The following is a 25,049-nucleotide window of genomic DNA, read 5'->3' as shown; positions in this document are numbered from 1 at the left end:
TCTTGGGGGAAACTGGGTTCACTTAACAGTTGTGCCATTCGCTTCGCACCAAGGCGATTAGCTTAATCGCAGACATTGAAACGGTCATAAACCGAGTCTGACTTGACTTAGGACAGAAATCCCAGTCCCGATCGCGGTCATACATTGAGGACCCCCAGTCACAGCTGTTGTTCCGATGTGCAGAAAGTGGGAAGGAGCAAGATGAAGGGGAATTCCTTCTCCAGGGGGTCCTCGACGTACGGCCACAATTCAGCCCCAAATTTCTGCTGCTAAGCGAGACATTTGTGAAGTGAGTTTTGCCCCCATTTTACGACCTCTTTCATCTACTAAGTGAATCGTTGCAGTTGTTAAGTTAGTAGCACGGTCATTAAGTGAATCTGGCTTCCCCTTGGCTTTGTCTGTGAGGTCGCAAAAGGGGATCATATGAGCCCAGGACCGTCATAAACCTGAATCAGTTGCCAAGCGTCTGAATTTTGATCACATGACCACAGGAGGCGGGGGTGATGCTGCAACGGTCATAAGAATGAAAAACAGTCGTAAGTCCCTTTTTTCAGTGCCGTCGTAACTCCGAACGGTCACTAAATGAACATTTGTAAGTCGAGGACCACCTGTGCCTTGTTAGAGAGCCTCTGAGCTTCTCTTTTTGCATTCTGGATTTTCAGGCCAGCCTGGGCACCATATCGGTCTGCGGCATCTCCATGGATTGGAACGACGTCCTGGCGGATTACGAAGGTACAGCCTCTTTCCTCGACCCGAGCTAAGACCGTTCCCTTTAAGAGGGCCCATTTCCAGTTAATTGGGGGGGCCTGTTCTCATCCCCACCACCGCCGGGCAACGATAGCCAGCTATCCGGCCCCTGGGTCAGCTTCGGCTTCCCAAACCGATCCTCTGGTTTTTTTCACAGCTCGTGAATCGTGGCGCCAAAATAATTCCTGGGGCGACATCGTGGAAGAAGAACCAGCCCGCCCACCGGGCCACGGAATCCACATGCACGAGAAACTCTCTTCTCCGTCCCGCAAGAGGTCTTTACTTTTTCAACTTTTGGATTCCGTTATTCGGGGAAAACCGTGAAATCGGAACCCGCACAAGCAATAATACCGATCGTTCAAAGATGGGGAACTTTGTGCCAACTCAGGTGCATTCAGAATTTCTCACTAGGAAATCCCAAGCCTGCATTTAGATTAGAAAGCCTTCCCCAAACAAACATCCCAGAAGAAGACAGTGGGAGAGCACTTTCGTATCACTGCCTACAAAAGACCACGGGCTACACCTGTAGCCAGCAGGGATGTGTTGTCTCAGGAGTTGGCAGCCCCTGACCGTCCTTGATGGAGATTGAAGCTGATCAGGGATTGTCCTGGTTAGTACCAGGATGGGAAACCATAAGGAAATCCTTAATTATAGCTTAGACTGAGAAGGTGAAATAGAATCCCAGCATAAGGAAGCGGAAAGCCACTTTGGTATTGTTGTCAAGAAGAACCACACGGATGCCCCTAGGATGTCCCTAGGAGTTGAGCTTGACTTGAAGAAGACCTTTAGAAGTTGTAAGACCTTCAGATATTTTGGACTGCATATGGATTGAGCTGCTGAGACTTGGAATCCAAAATGTCTGGAGGCAACTCCAGTCTTCTCGTGTAAGAGAAGACTGAACAATCTTAGCAGTGATTATTAGTATCACAATCATGTACAACTACACAGGTACACTATATCATGCCCTGTAAATGAAGATTGAACTGGGGATCTTCTAAATGAGACGTTGATGCCTGTGAAACTCTCCAAGCTCTAGCTCTGTTTTAAACCTTCTCTAATGTTTATTACAGCGTTCTGTAGGTTTCAGCGGCTTCTGCGTTGTTCTTACGCTGCTCAGTTTTCCGTGTCTTTTCTTTCCCAAGGACAATTGCAGAATCGAAGAAGAAGCACGAAGAGAAGCAGAAGAAGGCTCAGCAGCTGAGAGAGAAGCTCCGTGAGGAGAAAACTCTAAAGCTTCAGAAATTAATGGAAAGGGTAAATTTTGCCAGGGCTCCTTTTTTGTAATGTCCCAATCCTGAAACCGGGACCCAAAGTTGGGATCATAATACCGTGTCGTATTACGATCGCTACGACCACAATCCGTATTAATGGCACCCTGAAAGAAACCACAACGGTTGGGGGCTTGTTTGACTCTTGGTTCTCCTCTGCAGGAAAAAGATGTGAAAAAATGGAAAGAAGAATTGTTGGATCAGAGACGAAGGATGATGGAGGAAAAATTGCTCCACGCAGAGTTTAAACGTGAAGTGCAGTTGCAAGCGATTGTCAAAAAAGCCCAAGAGGAAGAAGCTAAGGTAAGATCAGACTCTTGTTGCATTTTATGGATATGATCCTAATTACAAGTTAGTCCAGAACCCGGCAAGAGAAATCATAATATATCTTTGGTCCAAATTTGTGTACCCCTGATCTACTAAAATTGTATTAGGTGTCTTCCTTTCAGTCCAGTCACTTGGGTACATTCGCTATTTCAGAATTGCAATAACACAGTGATCCTCAGTCTGAAGGCCTGTTTGTCTTTTTTGAAGCCATTTGTCTTCAAAGTTACTTCAAAACAGTGAGATAGCAACATCAAGGTCCTCCTCCTGAAGCTTTCAGGAAGACTTTGAAGGCCGAGTGTGGTTTTCAGCTGCTGGATGTTGACGCCTGACTTTCCACCTGTGAACTGTTTCCACCAAAGGGACAGTCCTGCACATTATTTTCAAGTGAAATAAACTTGATATAAGCCACTTAGATTTGACGGAAAAGTTGTTAGAGAGATGAACTTTTGCTCCGAGATGCTGTTTGCTTGGTTTGGTATCTTAACTCAGAACTCCTTTTTTTTTTTAATGTGCTGTCCTACGTCAGTTTGATAACATGTAGGCAGAGCCATCCTATAAATTTGATTTTCACTACGGTGATGTGGAGAGTTGATTTGTAGGCAGGATTTTTGTACTTGGATGAGGGCCGTTTTTCATTTTCACAGTGGATGGAGAATTTCAAGGGTCTCTGCGCGTGTACACACCGGATGCTATTTTTGAAGAGTCATGTTTTTAATGCTTTGCGAGTCCTTAAGACAGCACAGTTGGCTAAGTCCATTAGCTGCTGGCTGCTTCTGCCCTTCCCTGAGGGCTGCTCTCATGTGTTTTACCTGCGGGCCCTGGTTTCCTTAATCCCCGGGTGACCCATGGCAATCAGATTAACAACCCGACTTGTCATAATTCCCACTTTAGCAGATGTGCTAAAGCATTGCATCGGTTCAGCAGGGCGAGAGATCCGCAGCCCTTTGCACCCCAAGATCACGGCTAATTGGGTCAGAGCTACTGGTGGGGAGGAGGAGGGGGGGTGGCAAAGAGAAAGAAGGCTGGGACTTTTCGCAGCTGTTCCTCTTTTCCTGCCCCCTCCCACAGCCACCCGCTCAGTGAGCTGCAAAAATTCACCCTGCAAATGTGTTCCACTCTAGGCAAACACAGCGGAAAGTTGGGCTCGTCTGGGGATGTTTGACACGGCTGTAAATGGTGAGAGGAGAAGTACTAAAATCATAACGTCAAAAGAGGCCGTTTAGCCTCTGCATCTAGTATTCAACTCAGGACAGAAGTATCTCATGCCTTTCTTTGGGTTAGGGGGCAAGAGCCGAGTAAGAAAGATAAACGGGGAATGGAATATTTATTTTTTATTTATTTTATTTTATTTTAATTCCATTTATATCCCGCCCTTCTCCAAAGACTCAGGGCGGCTTACAAGCTTAGCAGTAGCCTTCATTCTATGTATATGCCTGCTTATTAGGGCTTTCACACACACCACAGCGGCATTATTACAAAGTCAGCTTAATTGCCCCCAACAATCTGGGTCCTCATTTTACCTACCTCGGAAGGATGGAAGGCTGAGTCAACCTTGAGCCTGGTGGGACTCGAACCTGCACTAATTGCAGGCAGCTGGTGTTACTTAAGGAGGCATTAGCCCACTGCTCCACCAAGGCTCCAACTGGTACAACTGAACAGGCCTTTTAAAGAGGGAGAGAGAGTAGACTATTGCTTAGGGAAGCCCTGTGCATTGGGATGGTTTTTCTCCGTCCCGGGCTAGTGAATTCATTCTCAAGAGGGGAGGATCCTCAGAAATCCAGTTAGGGGACATTTTGCACAAAAAGGAAGCACGTTGCACAAATCGCTTTGATGTGATGATGTCGTGGAGGACTTGAACACACTTCCCTGCTTGGAGACCCACCAGGGGGGTCTGTCCTGGGGCTCCAGATCCAGAGAACTTTCCATGCGTTCCCATATCAATTTTCTCTGATGTGACCTAGTTGGGTAATGAAATGTCTGCAAGAAAGCAGCCAAGCTCAGAGAGCATCAAGAACGCCACAAATCTTTCCTTCACTTAGGACAGCGTTTCCCAACCTTGGCAACTTTAAGGTGGGTGGACTTCAACTCCCAAAATTCCCCAGCCGGTCATGCTTAAGTTAACCAAATTAGTCCATTTCTCATAATCGATGGATGCATAAATGTCTAAAGCGTTTGCCTTTTTATTTTGCTCCAGTCCGATTTTTCATCGGGGTTCCCATTCCATCTTTGGCAGGTGAACGAAATTGCATTCATAAACACTTTGGAAGCCCAGAATAAGCGCCACGATGTTTTGTCCAAGCTGAAAGAATACGAGCAAAGACTGAACGAATTGCAGGAAGAGCGCCAACGAAGGCAGGAAGAGAAGCAAGCCCGCGATGAAGCTGTCCAGGTACCACTTCACGTCACAAAGGCTAGAAGCCAGTAACAAAGACGAGAGGAGTGTTTAATGGTTTCATTTCTTTGCCTTACTGGTGTCCTTCTTTGGAACACTGTTGGGGTAGCCTGTCTCCCCCTCCCGTCTCTTCCTTTTCCTTCGCTTCCTTGTTCTTCCCTGAGTCTAAAATGCTACTGAGCTCTGAATCATACAGAAATAGCAGGGGGGGGAAAAAGATTTGCTCTTGGAAGTGTCCATGCCCAAGAATGAGTTAGCCTGCATGGAACTAACTCAACATGATGATATTATCTGTCTGTCTGTCTATCTGTCTACCTACTATCTACCTACCTATCGTCCATCCATCCATTGCCTATCTATATCCATCCATTTTCTAGCTATCTCCATCCATCCATCCATCCCAAACCTTCTGTCCTTTCTATCGTTGTGCAGACCCTTTAGGATTTCTACATTTAACAAGCGAATTGTTTGCTCCCCAGGAGCGGAAGAGAGCTTTGGAAGCGGAGCGTCAGGCACGGGTGGAGGAGCTGCTAACGAAGAGGAAAGAACAAGAAGCTCGGATTGAGCAGCAGAGGCAGGAGAAGGAGAAGGCCCGGGAAGATGCCGCTCGGGAACGGGCCAGGTAGCCCTTGGGAACCACGTCCAGTTTTTGTTTGATTTTATCCCAAGAGTTTCGGTCAGTGTTTTTCAACCTCGCCAACTTTTAAGATGCGTGGACTTCAATTTCCGGAAGCTGAGGAATTCTGGGAATCGAAGCCCACCCGTCTTAAACTTGCCACGAATGAGAAAGGTTTGCAAACGGAACGTGTGCGAGTGCTAAATTCGTTTAACGAGTTTCACCCTAGAACATAGAGGCCACCCATGTGGAGTATGTTGGATCTACTGTATGAATGGAGGGATTTTGCTACCTCTTGAAAAGGCCCGGATCCATTCCCGTGCCTTAATTTGCCAACGTCTCTGCTCTTTGCACAGAGACCGGGAAGAGAGATTAGCTGCTCTCACTGCAGCCCAGCAGGAAGCCATGGAGGAGCTCCAGAAGAAGATCCAGTTGAAGGTATGGACTAGAAATACATCTCCAGAAAGGCCTAGACCAGCAGTTCTCAAGCTGTGGTCCGCGGACTCCTCGGGAGGGTGCAGTGTCATCACGAGGGGTCTGCAAGGGCTTGAAGAAAAGCCATGACGTAAACCTTGAGTTGTCTTGGGACTCCGTGGCCACAGAGGGCAGCTAAAGGGGCTCCGTGGTGAAGTAAAGGTTGAGAATCGGCGGCCTAGGGATCTTAACCTTTCTCTTTCGATCGCACGCAGCACGACGAGAGCATCCGGAGGCACATGGAGCAGATAGAACAGAGGAAAGAAAAAGCGGCCGAATTAAGCAGCGGGAGACACGCCAACACAGACTATGCGCCCAAACTCACACCCTACGAGCGCAAGAAGCAGTGTTCACTCTGTAATGTTTTGGTAGGACTCTTACTAGCCTCTCGAGACAAGGGTGTGTCTCTGCCATTCGAGGCCGCCTTAGCTGTGCCCGGAGATTGCCTTCGAGATGAGGGTCCCTCAGAGGGAAGAGTAGCTCGGCCCTGCCGTTTCTTCCTCGCAGAGATCCTCTGAGACGAGGCGTTTTTGCAGAGGAGAAGAAACTTCTCACTGCTTTCGCCTGAGCCAGATGTTGGGGCATCCCTTCCCAGTTTGCACCGCCCAGGTGTGTCAGCTCTTGAGCTTTGCTAATTGGGCTGGGTTGACTCGATATCCAGGGAGATTCTCACATCAACCGTGGCTTTCCCAAATGCGCTTTCCAAAGGGCAAGTGGACTTTCTCGGGGTTTTTTTTTTCTTTTGAAAACATCTCACTTCTCATCCAAGAGGCTTCCTCAGTTCTGAAGGGTGCAAATTGGGAAGGGATTGCTTCAACATCTGGCCTGGAGGAAAGACAGTGGAGAATCATCTCCTCTTTGCCAGCCTGGTCCATTGATCTGGTCCCCTGTAGCAGCTGAACTAGCCAGGATATGTTGGGTGGGCTTTGCCAGGTTTGGGCACAAATGAACTGAGCAAATATTGCACCCTTTCCAGATTTCCTCGGAAGTCTATCTCTTTAGCCACATTAAGGGGAAAAAGCATCAACATGCCGTGAGGGAGAACAGCAGCATCCAAGGCCGAGAACTTTCCGATGAAGAAGTGGTAAGTCTTTTCTCCTCCCCCCCACCCCCCCAATGTTGTTATCCGACAGGAAATGGCTGTTAGGTTTGCACAGCCTTTATCCAATTGCTGAAGAATCAGGGATTTGTAATCCAGCACAGTGTAGAAGGCAGCAGATTAGATTTGAATTAGATTAATTTGGATTTGAATTAGATTCATTTGAATCCTCCAATTAAGGTATGTTGTTGTATTAAGTCCCAAGCTCTGACCCAGTGTTTCTCAACCTGGACAACTTTAAGATGTGTGGACTTCAACTCCCAGAATTCTCCAGGCAGCAATTCTCCCAGATGACTGGGAGTTGAAGTCCACACATCTTGAAAGTTGTCCAGGTTGAGAAACACTGGGTCAGAGCTTGGGATTTAACACAACAACATACCTTAATTGGAGGATTTGGAGATAGGTGGCTGGCTATAAGTCTAGATGGCCAGCCAAAAGATTAGAGGCATTTGCGGGAGAAAACTCCATTGAGGCCACCTTGTCCTACTCAGAGCAAGAAGATGGAGAGATACCAGTTGCTGGCTGCAGTGGGACTTAAACTGGTCGGGAAAACTGGAGCTGACTTTTGTGAGCTTTTTGGAAGTGTGGCTTTTTAGAGGATGCTACACTTGGCTTTGCTGCTGTTTCTTTGGGATTGGTGTGGTGGATTGTATCAACGTCCTGGTGCTTCATTCATCAATGGGTGTTTTGGTCAATGGGGTCTTTTGACGCCATCCATTAACGCTTAGGTATTCCTAAGGAAGTCCTGAAAGAAACTTTCAGTCATGGACCAACTCTTCTTTTCCAGCCCTGCGTTCAAGATCCCTCTTCTTTGCAGGACATATTTAGCAGAAACATGTCTTTCTGGAACTCTCCTAAGAGCTCAGAGCTTTTCTGAACGTGCCTCATTTTGCTTGGAACCTGGCAGTACTCCATTGTTTGTTAATTTGGTTTAATCACTTACGTCAGCCAAAGTATTATGATGAATTTTAATATAATTTGCTCTTTCTTGCTATGTACAGCTCTGGGCAAAATTTATATCCCTCTAGAACAGCCACATTTATGCTTTGTGTACTTAAGAGTACAATTTCAAAATACAGGAATAAATAATGTGGTTGAGTCAGCTTAGTTTTACTTCTCTCTGTTTCCCATTTTATTTTTAATCAATGAAGGCACCTCTAGGTGAGTGCACTATTCCTACTTAAAGTTATTGCTTTTCACCTCTGATGCCTTCATATTAAATGACCCTTCTTCTCTGATGTATAAGATTTTTATTTATACTACCTCTGACCTAATGAAATTTCACCTTTAGCCCCCTGCACTTGACACTTCAGATAACATACACTTGATCTTTGACACATTTTTGTTTTAAGCCCAGAATGGGTAAGAGCTACTTGCCGCACAACTGAAATAACTCCTTCGGAGAGGTCAATTCCACACAGGGCTTCCATACTGATTATTCGGAAAATCCTATTGACAAAAGATCACAGTGTAGAATCCAAATCCGTGGGGGTGGGGGATGGTTATTATTTAAGGTTTAATCTTCAGTTCGATTCACAAGTCTGGGACTGGTAAAAGCTTAACAGTTCAAGTCCTAACCAAGGACCTCAGAGCTGTTAAGGTAACGTCCGAGTATACAGGCAGTTCCGAGGAGTAACGTGGTTTTCCCCGCAAGGAATATTCAGGTCTAATAAGTTCAAAATTCCCATGCCTCTATTATTATTATTGTTATTGTTATTATCGCACAGTTAGCCAGATGTTCAGACTGGATTTGGCATTTTTGTCTACCTATCAAGTCCTTACCTATTATTATTATTATTATTATTATTATTATTATTATTATTATTATTATTATTATTATTATTCCTTCCTCCACTATTATTATCATCATCACCATCTTCAATTCAATTCAGAGTCTGGGACTGGTAAAACCTTAACAGTTCAAGTCCTAACCAAGGACCTCAGAGCTGTTAAGGTAAGGTCTGAGTATACAGGCATTTCCGAGGAGTAACGTGGTTTTCCCCGCAAGGAATATTCAGGTCTGATAAGCTCAAAATTCCCACGTTTCTAGGCAGCCCTTTGGGTATTGCGGCAAGGGCTCCTGTTACTATTGGCACAAACATTGATTTCTTCCTCCACAATTGCTCAACTTCAATTTGCAAATCAGGCTATTTTGTTGTTGTTTTTTTCCTAGCTGTCATTATTATTATTTCTGGAAGGTCAAATTCTGATCGTTTCCTAGATTACAACAAACACGTAGAATTGGAGGCAGTCCTTCACTTACAGCTGCTCGCTTCACTTGGTGACCGTCGAAAGTTAAAATGGCGCTGCAAAAAGGGACTTGCGACCGTTTTTCACTCTTAGCATGCCCGCAGTCACGTGATCAGAATTCAGACCCTTGGCAACTGCTTCACGACGGTCGCAGCGTCTTGGAGCCACGTGGTCCCCTTTTGGGACCTTCCGTCAAGCAAAGTCAACGGGGAAGCCAAATTCGCTTAACAACCAGGCTACTGAGTGATTCACTGAACAGCTGGGGCAGGAAAGGTCATAAAGTGGGACACAACTCACTTCCCAAATTCCTCAGCTACCTACATTTTGGGCTCCGTTGTGGTCGTATGTTGAGGACCGCCTGTAATCCCGCCTTCTTTTTTGGCTGGTTGGGAAGAAAAAAAAATAGTCAGGGATCGGGTTCCACCCAAGATTAATGCAAAGTGACAGCTTTAGGAACTGGAGAAGCGCTTGGCTGATGGGTACCGAGCATCGCTGGCCGTAAGCCAGTGGCAGCTTGCTGGATGATGGAGGGGCTGTCCACTTAAAGCCAGCACGGCAGACGGCCTTACAACTGTTAGCAGAATGGAGATTGGGGATGGGAGATTTTTCTGGAGCTTCTTCCGTTCCTTTCTGGCGCCTAATTCAGGATGTTGGTTGTTTAGATGCAGAATGGGGGGTGTATTTGAGGACCACCACCCCCCTCTCTGCTTGACTCGGCTGGTTGATTAAAGCTTAGCTTAGTGGAGGGGAATTGAATCACTCCTTGATGTGCACATTAGATTCTAAGCTTCGATAGCAATAGTCCTTAGACTTATGTACTGTTTCACATTGCTTTTACAGCCCTCTCTAAGCGGTTTACAGAGTCAGCATATTTATTTGCCCCCAACAATCTGGAGTCCTCATTTTACCGACCTCAGAAGGATGGAAGGCTGAGTCAATGTTGATCTGGTGAGGATCGAACTCCAGACTGTGGGCAGAGTCAGCCTGCAATGCTGCATTTTGACCACTGGGAAGGAAGGGAGGGAAGGAAGGAAGGAAGGAAGGAAGGAAGGAAGGAAGGAAGGAAGGAAGGAAGGAAGGAAGGAAGGAAGGAAGGAAACAGTAGCCCTTAGACTTACATACCGCATCACAGTGCTTTTACAGCCCTCTCTAAGCCATTTACAGAGTCAGCATATTTGCCCCATACAATCTGGGTCCTCATTTTACCAACCTTGAAAGAACTGAAGGCTGAGTCAACTTTGAGCCAGTCAGGATCAAACTCCTAGCTGTGGGCAGAGTTTGCCTACGGTCCCAAGTCATCTTTTTCAGTGCCATCGTAACTTCGAATAAACCGTTGTAAGCCGAGGATTACCTGTTCTGTATCCACGGAGAATACTAAACAGTGCTACCATCTGGACCACATTCGATTGCGTGAACTGCTCGGAAGCTAATGCCGGCTCCGTTGCTTCCTTTGGGCAGTTTAAAGGGACAACCATCCCGTGAGCAAAAATATATTCCGACACCGACTAGTTTTTAACACCCCGTGCAGAAACCGAAGCGAGCGTGTGGGGTGCCACCTTTTCTGTCTCCCCCTTCTTCTAGGAACACCTGTCCTTAAAGAAGTACATCGTGGATATCGTGGTGGAAAGCGCAGCTCCCGCCGAGCCCGTAAAAGATGGGGAAGACAGGCAGAGGGCAAAAAAGAAAGCCAAGAAGCTGAAGGCACGGATGAACTCAAGGTATCGGCTTTGGAAACGCACAGACACAAACACACGCGCACATATAAACATATCTATAGGTAGTTGTTTCAGTGGCCGTTCAGACTTACAGCGGCACTGGAAAAAGCGACTTACGACCGTTTTTCATACTTGCAACTGTGGCAGCATCCCCGTGGTCACGTGACTTACACTCGGATGCTTGACAACTGACTCGCATTTAGGACGGTGGCGTCGTCCCGGGCTCACGTGATCCCCCTTTTGTGACCTCCTGACAAGCAAAGTCAAGGGAGAAGCCAGATTCACTTAGCGACCATGTGACCAACAACAACTGCAGTGATTCACCTAACAACTGCAGCCAGAAAGGTTGTAAAAGGAGGCAAAATTCACTTAGCAAGGGTCTCACTTAACAACGGAAATCCTGGTCTCAGTTGTGATGTAAGTCGGGGACTGCCTATATACATATATATGTAATTTTATATATATAATATTTATAATGTAAGCCTTTTCATGCAAAAGAATAGATAGAGAGATAGAGATAGACATATGTATATGTGTCTTTTCATGTACAGACACACACACACACACACATAGTCTTGCATGAAAAGGCTTACATTTATTTATTTTTGCCCTTCAGAAAAGCTGCTGTAAAACTCTGGGGGAAAAAATGCAAAAACCTTTTGAAGTTATTTGCTCTAGGAACATCTTGAAAATAGCCCTGATGAGCCTAATTTATGGCCACTTTCTCTGATTGAGGAAGAAAGCGGCGTATTGATCCAGCCGTGCCTTTCACCTGCTAAGAGCTTTCTTCCTAATTGGACGCCAGAGCCCTGCCAAAACTCTGCCCTCTCCCAGAGCACAAGAGCAGGTTTAAGTAGGTCTAAACTGGGCCTATTTTTCTTCCCGGCTATCGATTTTTAAAATGAAGTATCAAAGAAAATCAATAGTAATCAAGAAATAGAAGCTCGTCGGCCGGAGTGTCAAATCCCCAGGCTGGCTTTAATCAATTTTCTTGCCTGCCACCACGAAGAAAGTTAGAAATATCTTAAAAAGGGAAAGTGAGTTGTCAGACCTGCCATTTGTCAACAGACTAAAAAAAAGGGGGGGCATGTCGTGGATTGTCGTAGTTTCAGAGTTTGGAGGATCCCAAAGCGGAATATCCGTGCTTCAGCCTAGACTTTAAAGCAGAGGTCCCCAACCTTTTGGGCACCTGGGACCGCTTCTGTGGAGAGAGGTTTTTCCATGGACCAGAGGGTGTGTTCTTTTGTGGGCTGCCTTTGGGGCTTTGCTTGTTTGTGCAGACCAGTTGCTGGCATGCCACGGACCGGTACTGGTCCACGGACCGGGGGGTTGGGGACCCCTGCTTTAAACGGTTTCCTAGATTCCTTCCACTTAGTCGAAATCCAGACTCAGCGATAAAACACCAGCATGGAGTCCTGTTGAATCTGCCTTTTGCTTTTTTGGGTGGGAAGTTTTTTTTAGTTGGAAGTTTATTCTACAGGTAGTCCTCAACTTACAACAATTCGTTTAGCGACCGTGCAAATTGACAACGACGATGAAACAAGTGGCTTATGACGGTTTTTCACATGACCCATTGTGGCATTTTTATGTGCAGCACATAAAAAATGCAAGTAGAAAAATAGGGACCGCTACGGTGGGAAGGTAACAGCGTTCCGTGCGCCTTTGGCGTCTAGTCATGCCGGCCACATGACCACGGAGACGTCCTCGGACAAGCGCTGGCTCTTCGGCTTTGAAACGGAGATGAGCACCGGCCCCTCGAGTCGGAAACGACTAGCACGCCTGTGCGGGGGGGGAACCTTTACCTTTACCTTTAACATAAAAAATACAAATAGACACAAAGATAAAAAGGGAATAGGGGAGGAAGAAGAAGTGGAGTGCGAAGTAAAAACAAACCAAATCTAAACATCAAAACCCAATCAATCAATCAATCAATTTCATTGCGGTCACACGCCAGCATTGCAAATGAAAGCATTAAAACTATAATAATAGTAACAAATAAAAATAGAAGACAAGACAGAAAAATACATTGCAATTGGTGCTGGATTATCACCGGGCAGTTACAAATTTGCCTAATTTTGCATACAACATAACAGAATTTGGCCACATTTTTCAGTGCAGTCAAACAGAAAATGCAGTTACAACCTCAACTTTTTATTTTACGTATTTAGCAAGTAATAGCCATTTCTATAATAAACGTAGATTAATCATTAAAACCTAAAATCAAACTTTCCTTTTTCTTTGCTTGTTTCACACATAAAGTCCAGAAGCTGTTTCTAAGTAGAAGCAAAGCCGGATGCATTCTTTTCTTTAATTAAAACAGTTATTTTTGCCATATCTGCCAGCTCTATCAGTTTTTCCATCCGTTCTTCCATTGTGGGAATTAACATATCTTTCCATTTTTGCACGTAGAGAATTCCCGCCACAGTCAACATATATAATAACTGAGTTCCAATTTCCCTCCCCCCCCCAAGATCTTTCTCTGGTGTTTTTGTGAAGTTTAGCCCTTTTCATTGTACAGCTGTGTATTGAGGTAGCAGATGTTCCCCCTTTTTGAATGGCATCTTTACGGCACGGACTATTTTGCATTCAGATTTATTTTCCAGATAGTTTCATGTATTGAGTTGAGTGGGGTTTTTTTTTCCTCTCCAGCATACTGAACCTGATAAAACTTTTGTTTACCACATTCAATAGGACTTTGTAATATAAAAGGAAGTGATTCATAGCATAATAACCCCAACCTCAAGTTCTCAACAAATGCTGGATTTCAAGTCTTAGTACCTCAGGAGAGTAAAGCAGGAGCATCCCGGGCGTTTAAAAAAAAAAGTGTCAAAAACTTCAAAATGCTTGTGCTTTGTAATAAAATGTGTTAGCTGGAATCTGTGCTAACAACTTCTCCTGATTTTATGCACTGGAGTTACACCGCCTTCCCCCTACAATGTCTGTCACTCAGTCTGATGGGTTAATCAAAACGCTGTTATCAAGAAGGGTATGGAAAACATAAGCCAGCGAGGAAATATCCCCAGGCCATGTATTCAGGGAGATAAATATTTGCCAAACTTAGAGAAGTGAACTTCTTGAGACAAACTTGAAATTCAACTTTCCTGCTTGTTTGTCTGAGCCCCTCGTGTCTGCTTCGGAATCCTTCCTTTCTCTTCTTCGGAAGAGCCCCAGTCTTTTTATCCCAGCCTTAAAAGCTTTTCGTATCCGGAGCGTCTCTTTGCTTGGCCGCCCACGTCAATCTGTCTGTCTAGCACACCCCATCCGCTTAGGGACACTTGACTGACATTGGAAATGGTCAGGATGAGTGCATAAGGGGCAGTTTGCTGTTCTTTCCCCCCCACACACACACACACCTCCTTCTACAACATCAAAGGAAGAGGACCATCAAACCTGGATAGCTTTAAATCTCTCTAATACTACGTACGACCGCTGGGCTTGCTGCAGCTTATAAAATCTTCAAACATTTTGCCATGTGATGGATGAAACTGAAGCAGGATTGGGAGTAGCAAACATGGTTTGGCAGAATAGAATGACTTTCAAACTAACCAAGGTTTTAAAGGAGCCCATTAATTTCTACTTTCTCTTTAATGTGAGAAAGAAGAAGATAAAATGGTAAATTGAACAAAATGCCCAGCACAGAATATGCTTTATATACACCCTACCGTAACTGATGTTTTCCACTGTTCCTTTTCATTTTAGGGCAAAGGAGTATGAAAACGGGATGGAATCAAAAAATGCCTCTCACGAGTCTCCGTACAAAGCAAAGTAAGTCCTTCCTCCGGATGGAAGCCTGGTCCATCACAACAGAATTCTCTTGTGTGTGAGATAGCCTGTCCCATTCTGGTACCTTTAACTTTTGAGGTCTGCAGCTGCTAGAGTTGTAGAAATGAACCATTTTGATGAATCCGTGACAGAACTGTGAGAGGCTCCATTTGAAAGCTGTTATAGAACATAGATTCATAGGAAGGGAAGGAGCCTCAGAGGTCTTCTAGTCTAACCCAAGGCAGGAGACCCTCTGCCATTTCAAACAAATAGTCGCCCAAACTCTTCTTAAAAAATCTCCAGTGATGAAGCACCCACAACTTCAGGAGGCAAGTCGTTCCACTGATTAATTGTTGGGAAATTTCTCTATGAGTCAGATCTCTCTTGGTTAAGTTTCCATCTGTCGCTTCTTGTCCTGCCCTCAGGTGCTTTGGAGAATAAGTCAATCCCGCTCTTCTCTCTGACAGCCCCCTCTAGTACTGAAAGACAGCTATCATATCCCCCCACCCACCCACCCGGTCGATCCTTCCTCTTCATGAGAAACTATTCCACCTAGTTCTCTCAGCTGCTCATCAAGACAATTTAGGAAGAACAGATAAACAAACAGGTGTGGAAGGGAAAGAAATGGAGCTGAGCTAATATAATTGTGTACACGTAGTCCTCAACTTACATTACAGTCGTACGTCATAATCGTCTTAAGTGGGTCATCACATGACGGAGCTAGTTTCATGACCCTTTTTGGGGCAGTTAAGCGAATCAGACATGGCGGTCATAAACTGAATCCTTTGTTCACTGTGGGCCAGTTTTGCCCATAAAAATTTTCCCCCACTGGTTTTCCTGGTCTTCCCCTTGTTAACCCTCCATCCCGACCTGTTTAATCTTCTTTGGCCCAGCTCTGAAGGTTTTGCGTACTTGTTTTGTTTTGTTTTGTTTTTTTGATCCGATAAGCATCCTCTTCCTTGCCTTTCTTTAAACTTTGGTGTAGATTTCCTTCTTGGCTATTTAAAGCTCCCTCTTGTCCCTCGGCGGGCCTGTTTTGGCCGCTGTCCTGGGTACACTCGTAATCTTGAGTTTCTTGTTAAAAGGGAAGATGGTTTCCTATTTTAGTTTTTGGGGCGGGAAAGGTTTAGGATTTGCTGTGGGCCTTTGGATGGTTTAAAAAAAAAAGGCAGAAAAAACTTGCCGCTCATGCCTTTGGGGAGAGACGTAATTAGAGAACCATTGCCAATAGGATAAGAAGCTAAATTGCCTTTATGGAACAAAAGAAGAAAATAAACTTTGCATCTAGCTTTACCATTTCCAATGTACACAGTGACTGTAGCGCTGATTAAAGGCAATGTTGCAACCAATTGTAAATGTAAATACTCTTACACAGCTTGTTGTTGCCACTATAAATATTGACAAATCTAAAGAAGGTGGGCGTAGCGAAAAGAGAGAGGCTTGCATACCCAGAAGTCATGAGCTGGTATAACGCTGCCCCTTTGAGATGTCAGAAGTAGTTTATGCTGGGTGGTTTTGCCCATCTGACTAGAAATTTGCTTAAGAAGAATGGAACCAGGTCTTTAGCTGCCCTTCAATTGGTGCCCCGAACAGGAATATGCCCCTCACTGGCAATTACCCACATCCAACTGAAGTATAATTCCTAGAGCATCCACAATCATGGAAGACGGAGTCATCTTCCACCCAACTCTCTTTTCTTCCTTCGGCTTGACTTCTTAGAGGTAGACTAAAACACCATTGGAAGTCTCTTGGTGGAAACGTCACTGTTGGCTCTTGCAGATCTGAAGGTGGAAGCATCTTCTTTGTATAACCTTTGGAGGTTATGGCTTCTTCAGCGGTGCAGTTCCACTCTCAATTTCTTTTACAATTTGGCATCTTACCTGCATTTTCAAATTATGGAAAGAAGTGGGGGGGGAAACCTTATAGAAAATCCTGGAAGTCTCATTTTGGTTTCAACCTTGGGGCGGGGGGGGGAAACCCTTCTAAAATAATAAAGATTCAGTTCTTTTTTTGTTTTTAAAAAAACCACAACTCCATTGCCATCAATCAGATGGCAAGGTAGCATATCCATCAAATAAATACACGCAAAATTAACTTCTCCCACATCCTGATACTTGACAGAGGTTTGTGAGTTCCCATCAATTGTCACCAAAGAAGAGTCTGAAAGCAGGAAAAAAGATTTACTTCTCTGAGCCAGCAAACAGCTCAGTCCAAAGTTCACCTCAATCTGGGCCAAGAACTTAAGCAATATGGTCAGAAATGAAGTAATCAAAAGGAAAGGTAATTTTATAGTCTGCACCGAGCCAGGAAAAGGAGGAAGAAGACGGTTTTACGATGAGTCTTAAAAAGAAATGTATGGGAGGAAAATGTAAAAACGTAGAATTCCATTTGACTTGATTAGAACTGGAAATACGTTTCTGAAGCCAGAACGTACAGTTGTCTCTTGAAAACTAAACGATCTGCCTTACGAAATGCTTGCTAGTGACAGGAAGGTATGTGTTCTTTTTTAAAAAAAAAAAAAACAACCTCAGTTTTTGAATAAAACTATTTTAGAAAATAAACATTGCTTCCAAGCCAGTTTGTAGTTGTTACGATAGGAGTTGTGGTCCTAAATGCATTAGAACCGTTTCCCCCGTTCTGTAGATCTCTTGGGATTACAGTTATCTTGAATTCCTAGTTACTGTGGAGGAAACTACCAACTTTAAATAAATAAATAAATAAATAAAAAACCACAGCGCAGCTTATTTACTTGCTGTTAACTTGCCCTCTTTGTTTTGATACATTTTCCTTCAGAGCATCTACTATTTATTCTGTATTATTTCTACGATTTCCTGGTGCGCTCTCACCTTTTCGAAGTTGCCACTTTGAAGTGCAGCGATGGATGCATCCTTTTAAAAATGCTTTTTTTATTTTTGCGAAATCAGTGCTAACCCATTCAATGGCAGGTTATTATTTTTTAGTTTTCACGACGCCCAGCCATCCTACAAGCCAAGAAAAGAAGCGGCATGTTGCCTTTTACTGAAATAGAGTAACTCACAAACACTGGCTTGTGAAACTCCCGTTTTGCTCAAGGGCCGAAAGTCATTGCGCGACGACTCTGGGGCGCCACGGCCTTGCGCTGAGTCGAAACTAGTGGGATGCTGAAGTTCTTCCCTGCGGGGATGAAATGGGAGCTTCTGAGATTTGGGGGGGATTCTCCCCCAAAGATTTCTTAGCTACTGCCCAGGACTCCTGGTTCTGCTCCAACGTGCAGTTTTATTTATGCATTGTTTAATTTATATAGCCGCCCAGCTCATACATAATGTTATTCCAGGTAGCTTAAAATTTTTTTAAAAAAAATCCACCATATAATAAAAACCCATCAAAAAAACAACAACCCACCACCCGTGGTAACGACGACACAAGGAAATCAGCCACTTGGTCAGTCCCCGTTCATGTTCCCCAGTCCCACTGACAAAACCACGTTTTTAGGGCTATGGAGATTCTCCATTGTCCAGGTCATGGTTGTCCCAAAGGAGCTTTTTCAGGAGGCAACTGGACTTTCCTTGTTTTTTCTTTGAAGACGTTTCGCTTCTCCTCCAAGGAGCTTCTTTGGCTCTGACTGGCTCCATTCCCCACCCTCCAGTCAGAGCCGAAGAAGCTTCTTGGATGAGAAGCGAAACGTCTTCAAAGAAAAACACAGAAAATCCGTTTGCCTCCTGAAAAAGCACCTTTGGGAGACGTTTTTTAGGGCCTTTCAGAAAAAGCAACAGGGTGGAGGCCAGTCCTACCTTGGAAAGAAAGATGTTTCATAAAGAAGGGGCCACCACAGAGAAGACCCTTTTTTGTGACAAGTTTTGGGATTTCCAGCAGGGATTTTTCAGTGCTTGAAAAGAACTTACGGTATGTCAAGGTTGATTATCCCACCCTGCCCCTCCCCACCTCACCCCCGCAACTGTGGTCTTTCCTTCCAGATTCTGTCTGGTAGTGGATGACCCAATGCCTGTCTGGGTTTCCTCTGTTTTGAGGGCTAATGTTAAAAGTGCTCAAGAATATTTTAGAGCCTTGTAGAGGCAAACCAAGGAAAAAGCTGAAGACCCCCGCAGAGAGTCGGTTGTGCCCATCCTCTCCCGGGCCCATTTACCTAGAAGTCCCACGGTGTGCCCGGGACGTGGTACTGATTGTCTCTTTTAATCCTTGTGCAGTGAAGATGGTCGCAACTGAAATATTACTGAAATGTAACTTTCCCAGTTCTGAATGCTATTTCCTCCTCTTTCCCCCCCACTCCTCCCCCCCCATTTCTTTCCCCCTTTTTTTCTTTCGGTAATACGAAAGGCTACAACGACTGGTGAAAGATTTGCAGAAGCAGCTTCAGATTCAAGATGGTACCAAAATCTCCACTCTGGATAGGATTTTGGGAGAGATTTCCAGGATCCTGGAAAAAGAGGTAAGGGTCACTTCTACTGCTCCGTTCCAAATTAGGTTGATGCAGGTGTAATTCCTGATTCCTTCCCTACATGCGTTCTTGGCTCAAGATTGATAGTTTCTTAGATCTTCATGGTGGCTTGGTTCAAGGCCATAAACCATAGTTTGCAAGCCACAGTGGCTGGATTACCACTTTGGCATAAGCCACAAACCAGCCGACATTCGGGAGAAGCATAGTCAAATTCTAAATATTTGTGATTGTGCTGAAGATATTTGAAATTGTGGGGTTAATGAACAGAAAAGATTACAAAGCTTAACTAGGCTGATGTGCCATTTTGTACTTCTTTCCCAATGTGGCTTTAAAATACTCTTGACTATAAATATAGGGAAAATGCTGTTTGTATCCAGTTAGTGTTAATTAGATTAATGTGATAAAATTAATTTTTCCTTTAAATGCATTGCTCTTTTATTTCTTTCACAAATTTATCACGCTATGGCTGTTTCTGATGTTAGGTAGGTTTTCATCATTAGATCAACACCGCAAACTCTTTAATGCCAGATAGGGAGGTGAACGGCATTTTATTCCATTTCACCCCTAATAATTAAATTAATTGCCTTTCCAAAATCAGTACATCAAGCTCTGAACAGCATTTGCTGAGTCTGACACCTAAATGCCAGAATTTTACATATTTAATATATTCTCTATCAGCTTTTCAATTTTATTGCCTGTACTTTCTGATTTTTATTTTACATCTGAGAGAGAGTTCTTTATCTTTTTCCACAGTAAGGTGTTTTTTTTATGAAATTGCATTAAAGCAAATTACTAGCAGGCTAAAACTGATGAACCAGTAAAAGGCTGGTTCTATCGCATGACATAACATGTGCAGTACAATTACGTTTAAAAGGAGATCTCATTTTTAAGACGGCCAGCACTCTTCTCTAAAAACGTCCTCCTGAAATGGTCCTATAAGCAAGATCATTACCAGTTTGAAATCATCATTGGAATGAGAATTTTGCTTAATTAAAATCGCAGTCCAGGAGTTGCAGCCCTCCATCACTTTCAAAATGATGGATTGAGGAGGAGGCTTTCTCATTCACTTTGGAAAGAGAAGGAATCGTCCTGGAGAACATATTCCCTGCCACCTTTTTTTTCCATCCAATTTTAATTTATTGCCCCTAAAGTCTTTGCGATCTTTGAGAATCCTTAACGCCTTAAAACAAAACTGCTGTCCTCCCTCCCCCCCACCCTCTGTCTATTGATTGAAAAATGATTTTTTTAAAAAAAAAATGGGTTTTGAGTATCAGGAGAATGAGATCAACTTTGTGCAGCTTATCAGCAACTTTTCCTGACATGTGTGTGCCATTACTGCAAGTAAACAGAATTTAAACAAGATAGATTTGAGCAGGAATTCCTCTGCCCTCCCTCTTAATTACGGAGCCTCTTTTTTTAAAAAAAAAAAAATATCCAGCCAGGCTGCTGTTAGGATGTCACACACATCTCTTCCTAAGTGAGTTCAAATCTGCCAAAGTTTATAAGCCGGTGGAAGTTAGGAGGCGAAACGCTTCCTGACCCGTGCCGCCAAGTGTAATGTGGTACAATATCAGATTCTGGCAAAGCCGGCCTCCGTTTGGGTTCATTGAAATGCGAATACCACCAAGCGGTGGAAGAAAAATAAATATGCTGCCGCGGAACAATCTGGCTGGAAAGATTCGGGCTAGGCGACATCCGTCTGAAGGTCCCGTCCGGTTCTTCTCTTCTCTGGAGAAGGAGGCAGCTCATTGGAAGGTCCCTGGGGGAGAGAAACGGCTTTGGAGGCTTTGAATCGTGCAGGATTATGGGTGTCCTGGTCAAATTTACCCGATAGCCCACCGGTGGCTTTCTACATGAGGTTAAAGCCAACTTCTATGGAGGAAGGAGGAGGAAAAAAGAGAAGGAAGTGGAAGGAGGAGGAGGAGGAGGAGGAGGAGGAGGAAAGAAGAGGAAGAGGGAGGAAGAAGAGGAAGAGGAGGAAAGAAGAAGAGGAGGAAGAATTCCCCATCTTGATTTGAACAAACCATCTTTCCCACAGAATATATAGTGTGTGTGTGTGTGTGTGTGTGTGTGTGTGTATATATACACACACACACACACACACACACACACACACACACACACACATATATATATATATATATATATATATATATATATATATATATATATATATATATATATATATATATATATATAAATTTATATACCGCCCTATTCCCATAGGACTCAGGGCGGTTTACAGGGAAAATTAAAAATTAAAATACATCACATACAATATATATATGTTAAATGCTTGTTAAGTATTTAGATTACCTTGCTAGGCCCCAAACATGGGACAAATCTTTATTTCCTGTTTCAGCCTAACTGAAGGCCATCGACAGGCAGTAGTCACAACAGTGACAACTCATATTTGTGTAAAAAAAATTTTTAGATTGCTAACATATATATATCTCACACACACACACACACACACATATAATTAATGAAGTTTCTTTTTATTCTCCATAATCCTTGACATAATTTTTACATCATCCGCCCAAAGTAGCCAGTGGAATAAAACGGTTTAAAGTGGATTAAATTATATCGCCGGTTAAAAAGCTATCATTTGGTTCAAACCGGGAAGAGGGTTTTTTTTTTTTGTTTAAAAAAAAAGCAAATGAAACCCAAATTTTGTGCAGCTTGCAACACTTCTGTAACTCAAAGGTTTATTGTGATGGAGCTGACCCTGTAATAGGACCATGGCTTTAGTATAAATAATTTAAATCGTCTACAGAAGACAAACTGTTCTTTAGGCCCCGGGGTGGATTAGGATAAGCAAACATATGTACAATATTACAAATATCTGTTCTTAATTGGCCCCTGTAAGGCGAGGGTGTGTATATATTTTAACAGGAAAACATAGATTCTTGTTACCAGCATCGATATCCATCAGCTAATAGAAAAATAGATATGGGCTTTCCCAGGGTTTGCTATAAACATGAACTTTACGTCTTTTTTAAAAGAAGCCTGTGGTTTAATCAAACCTGTATTTTTTCCCTTATCGCCGGTAGATATCTGCCTTTTGGTTGTACAGTTGGAAGTAGCATAGATTGCATTTCTGATTCTTTCTGTAATTACACCATTGCTAATTGTGTCGTAATACAGTAACCTAAACAAACGTTTATTGAATTTTCTTTGCAAATTCGCCCCAAGTCGTACTACTACAGGGAGACACGGGGTGGTGAATGCAGAGAGCAAAAAACATCAGTGAATAATCCTATTGATCTTCTTTTGAAAAAAAAAATTACAGCCTATTTTTTCCCAGTCTAAATAGGCTGAATAAATTAACAACTTGGGACCAGGAAAAAAAAAACAATAGGATGTTACATACAGTAAAAAATAATAATAATAATCGCAAGCTCAAAAGGAAAATTCTTATATCCAGTAACAAAAATAAATCTTACCAAAGTTTTAATCCTTTGCAATAAGTAAATAAAAAATACTGGGAACCAAGTATCTTTCCGAAAATATCCCCTTCCCCAGCCTATGAAACTCTTCCATCAATTGGATAACCTGCAGCTGCACTGTGGCACAGCTCCCATCATGCCCCAGTTCTGACCAGAAAGATGGGATGTGTAGTCCAACACATGGCTCTGTGGACTCTGAATTCTTTTTGCCAAGAGTTGTTTTTAACTCAGTGCCGAGAAGGCCGGATGAATTACTTCACTGAAGACCAAAATGAAGCGCTCTTCATAACCGCATCCTATATCTCTAGGTGTGATACGACACGTTTTTCTTTGGGTATACCTGGCCGTAGGGAGACGTCCGTCAAAACCTTGGGAGGCCCCTGGGCTACGTTGACCTAACAGTCTTCTCCAGGCTAGTTCCTGTCTCGCCAGTTTCATTCCTAGCAGGTTGGGGAAGACTGGCCTGGGATGAAGATTCAGTGGGTCTCTACACAGGCTATTCTGGGAGTTGAACTCCACCCATCTTGGGTGAACTTGGCTGAAGTTGAGAAACGCTGAACTAGGTAAACCAGAGAAGCTGCTTTCTTGGCTTGTACGATGTGTGAGAGAGATGTCCGGTTTGCTTCTTCCAAAGAGGAAGCCCAGAAGAAGCCAGGATTCTCTGTCACGGAAGCCTGGAATGCCTTCCATTGTGTCTTAGCATGACTCCAGGTCTTCTCCCCAAAGAGGACCCTTTCAGACTTCCATGTGGACAAAGAAGTCCTCATCCTCCTCCTCCTCCTCCTTCCCTTCTTCTCCTCGTCTTCTTCCTTCTCCTCTTCCTTCTTCTTCCTTCTGCTGCTCCTCTTCCTCCTCCTCCCCTCCTTCCCTCTTTCCTCTCCTCCTTCCCTCCTTCTCCTCCTTCCCTTCCTTCTCCTCCTCCTCTTCCTTCTCTTTCTCTTCCTCCTCCTGCTCCTCCGATTCCCTTTCCTCCTCCTCCCCCCCTCCTCCTCCTCCATCCTTTTCCCTAAGCATTTGTCTGCCACCCCCCAAGTATCATTATTTCTGTCTGTCCTAATCAATAGGGCCAGGGGAGATTGATTTGCGCAGCTGCCGTGCTGTTTTCTGACACAGAGCATCCATAGTCATTTCCAGAAGCCGGCTGGCTGTAATTCTCTTGTTAAATCGTGAGTCGAGAGAAATCCGTAGACACGGCTTGCTTGTCAGGAGCGCGCCGGGGGGGGGGGGGGGAGGCGGTGAAAAGGATCTTGATAGTGTCACTTCTCCTGCTGGAGAGAGGAGGAGAGGGAGACTGTTAATTGAATTTCCCCCGGGAGCATAAAAAAAAAGAGAGAGAGAGAGAAGAGAGAAATAAACGGGAGACCCCCAACGCTACAACAAAGCCGGGAGGGGGGAGCTGTCATTGCAGAAAAGCTGCTTACATTGATTTAACTTTGCTAATGGTGGAGTGGGGGGCGGGTTGGACAAGGCATTGCCTCTGGGGAAAAGTGGATCTCTCTCACATACTCAAAACCTGTCCCTCTTAGCCTTGTCTCGAAATGGAAAGGACACCATTGGTACAAGCCCGGGAGTGCTTGCTTAAAAACTCCTCCGTGTGTCGGTGGGGGTGGGGTGGGCAGTTTCCACCACCTTCAAAATGTTCTTCCGAGAGAAATGAGGATGTTTTGAGTAAATGAGAAAGCCAGTTTGGTCTTAGCGGTGAAGGCATCAGGCTGAGCAACCGGGAGAGGGTGAATTCTAGTGCCGCCGTAGCCAGAAAAGCCAACTGGGTGACTCTGAGCCAGTGCCTCCGTCTCGTCAGAGAAAACAGGCTATTTCTGCTCCCTGGTCCATTTCCGTCCGTGCGTGAGTTCCTTCGCGAGTTTGCTTAATCCCCATCTACCCGCCATTGTAAAGAAGCCGCTCAGTCTGTATTGTTTTGCAAGATTTTATTTGCTCGTTCGTTCACTTTGTATTGTCGGCCGAGTCAACCCGGTGACTCCCGTGTTCTTCCCAGAGTTTGGGCACGATGCACGGAGAGAAAAGATCTACGTTTCCGTATACATTTTGCCCAAAGCATGTGTTTCATATGAATGCTCCAACACTGGAAGTTTTTAAGAAGAGACCGGACAACCGTTTGTCCGAACTGGTTATAGGCTTTCCTGCGTGAGCAGGGGGGCTGGACTAGATGACCTCCAAGGTCCCTTCCAGCTCGATGATTGTTATATTGTGATATACTTTTGGTCCAGAGCCATGAAGCCAAACGTGGTGAAGTGCTAAAACAACCATCCGGGTAAATTCTTCTTAATTTAAAAATAAGTGTAGTGTATGTGCAGGGAAGTTAATTGCAGATTAATAGTAAGACCTCTTAAGATTTACGGGTTATAGTAAATATGTCCAAAAAGTAGAAAAAGTCGCTTGACATATCCCTTCCTAGCCCAACTTTCTTCCAAAAGATAGAGAAAATGCTTCTTTTATTGGCTCGACTTCAGAAGGGGGAAAAAGGGGTGGGAGGGAGGGAGAAATACCCTTGAAA

The 25,049-nt window shown here is 44.1% G+C and overlaps 1 protein-coding gene across 2 annotated transcripts in view; it reads left to right on the top strand.

Moving 5' to 3' along the window:
• The window catches only part of SCAPER (S-phase cyclin A associated protein in the ER), a 77,727-nt gene that overhangs the window by 20,990 nt on the left and 31,688 nt on the right, over positions 1-25,049 (top strand). For both annotated transcript variants that reach the window (XM_083371491.1, XM_083371492.1), the window contains 12 exons: positions 663-732; positions 905-1,022; positions 1,890-2,001; positions 2,178-2,318; positions 4,576-4,731; positions 5,214-5,356; positions 5,707-5,788; positions 6,040-6,192; positions 6,801-6,908; positions 10,755-10,891; positions 14,588-14,653; positions 18,965-19,076. In XM_083371491.1, coding sequence (XP_083227617.1) covers positions 663-732; positions 905-1,022; positions 1,890-2,001; positions 2,178-2,318; positions 4,576-4,731; positions 5,214-5,356; positions 5,707-5,788; positions 6,040-6,192; positions 6,801-6,908; positions 10,755-10,891; positions 14,588-14,653; positions 18,965-19,076 — 1,398 coding nt within the window. The remainder of the gene's footprint in view (positions 1-662; positions 733-904; positions 1,023-1,889; positions 2,002-2,177; positions 2,319-4,575; positions 4,732-5,213; positions 5,357-5,706; positions 5,789-6,039; positions 6,193-6,800; positions 6,909-10,754; positions 10,892-14,587; positions 14,654-18,964; positions 19,077-25,049) is intronic.

Source organism: Vipera ursinii (genome assembly GCF_947247035.1).
Source record: "Vipera ursinii genome assembly, chromosome: 11".
In the NCBI taxonomy this organism is placed as follows: domain Eukaryota; kingdom Metazoa; phylum Chordata; class Lepidosauria; order Squamata; family Viperidae; genus Vipera; species Vipera ursinii.
Note: the sequence above shows the minus strand (reverse complement) of the source record. Positions and strands in the feature narration are given on the sequence as shown.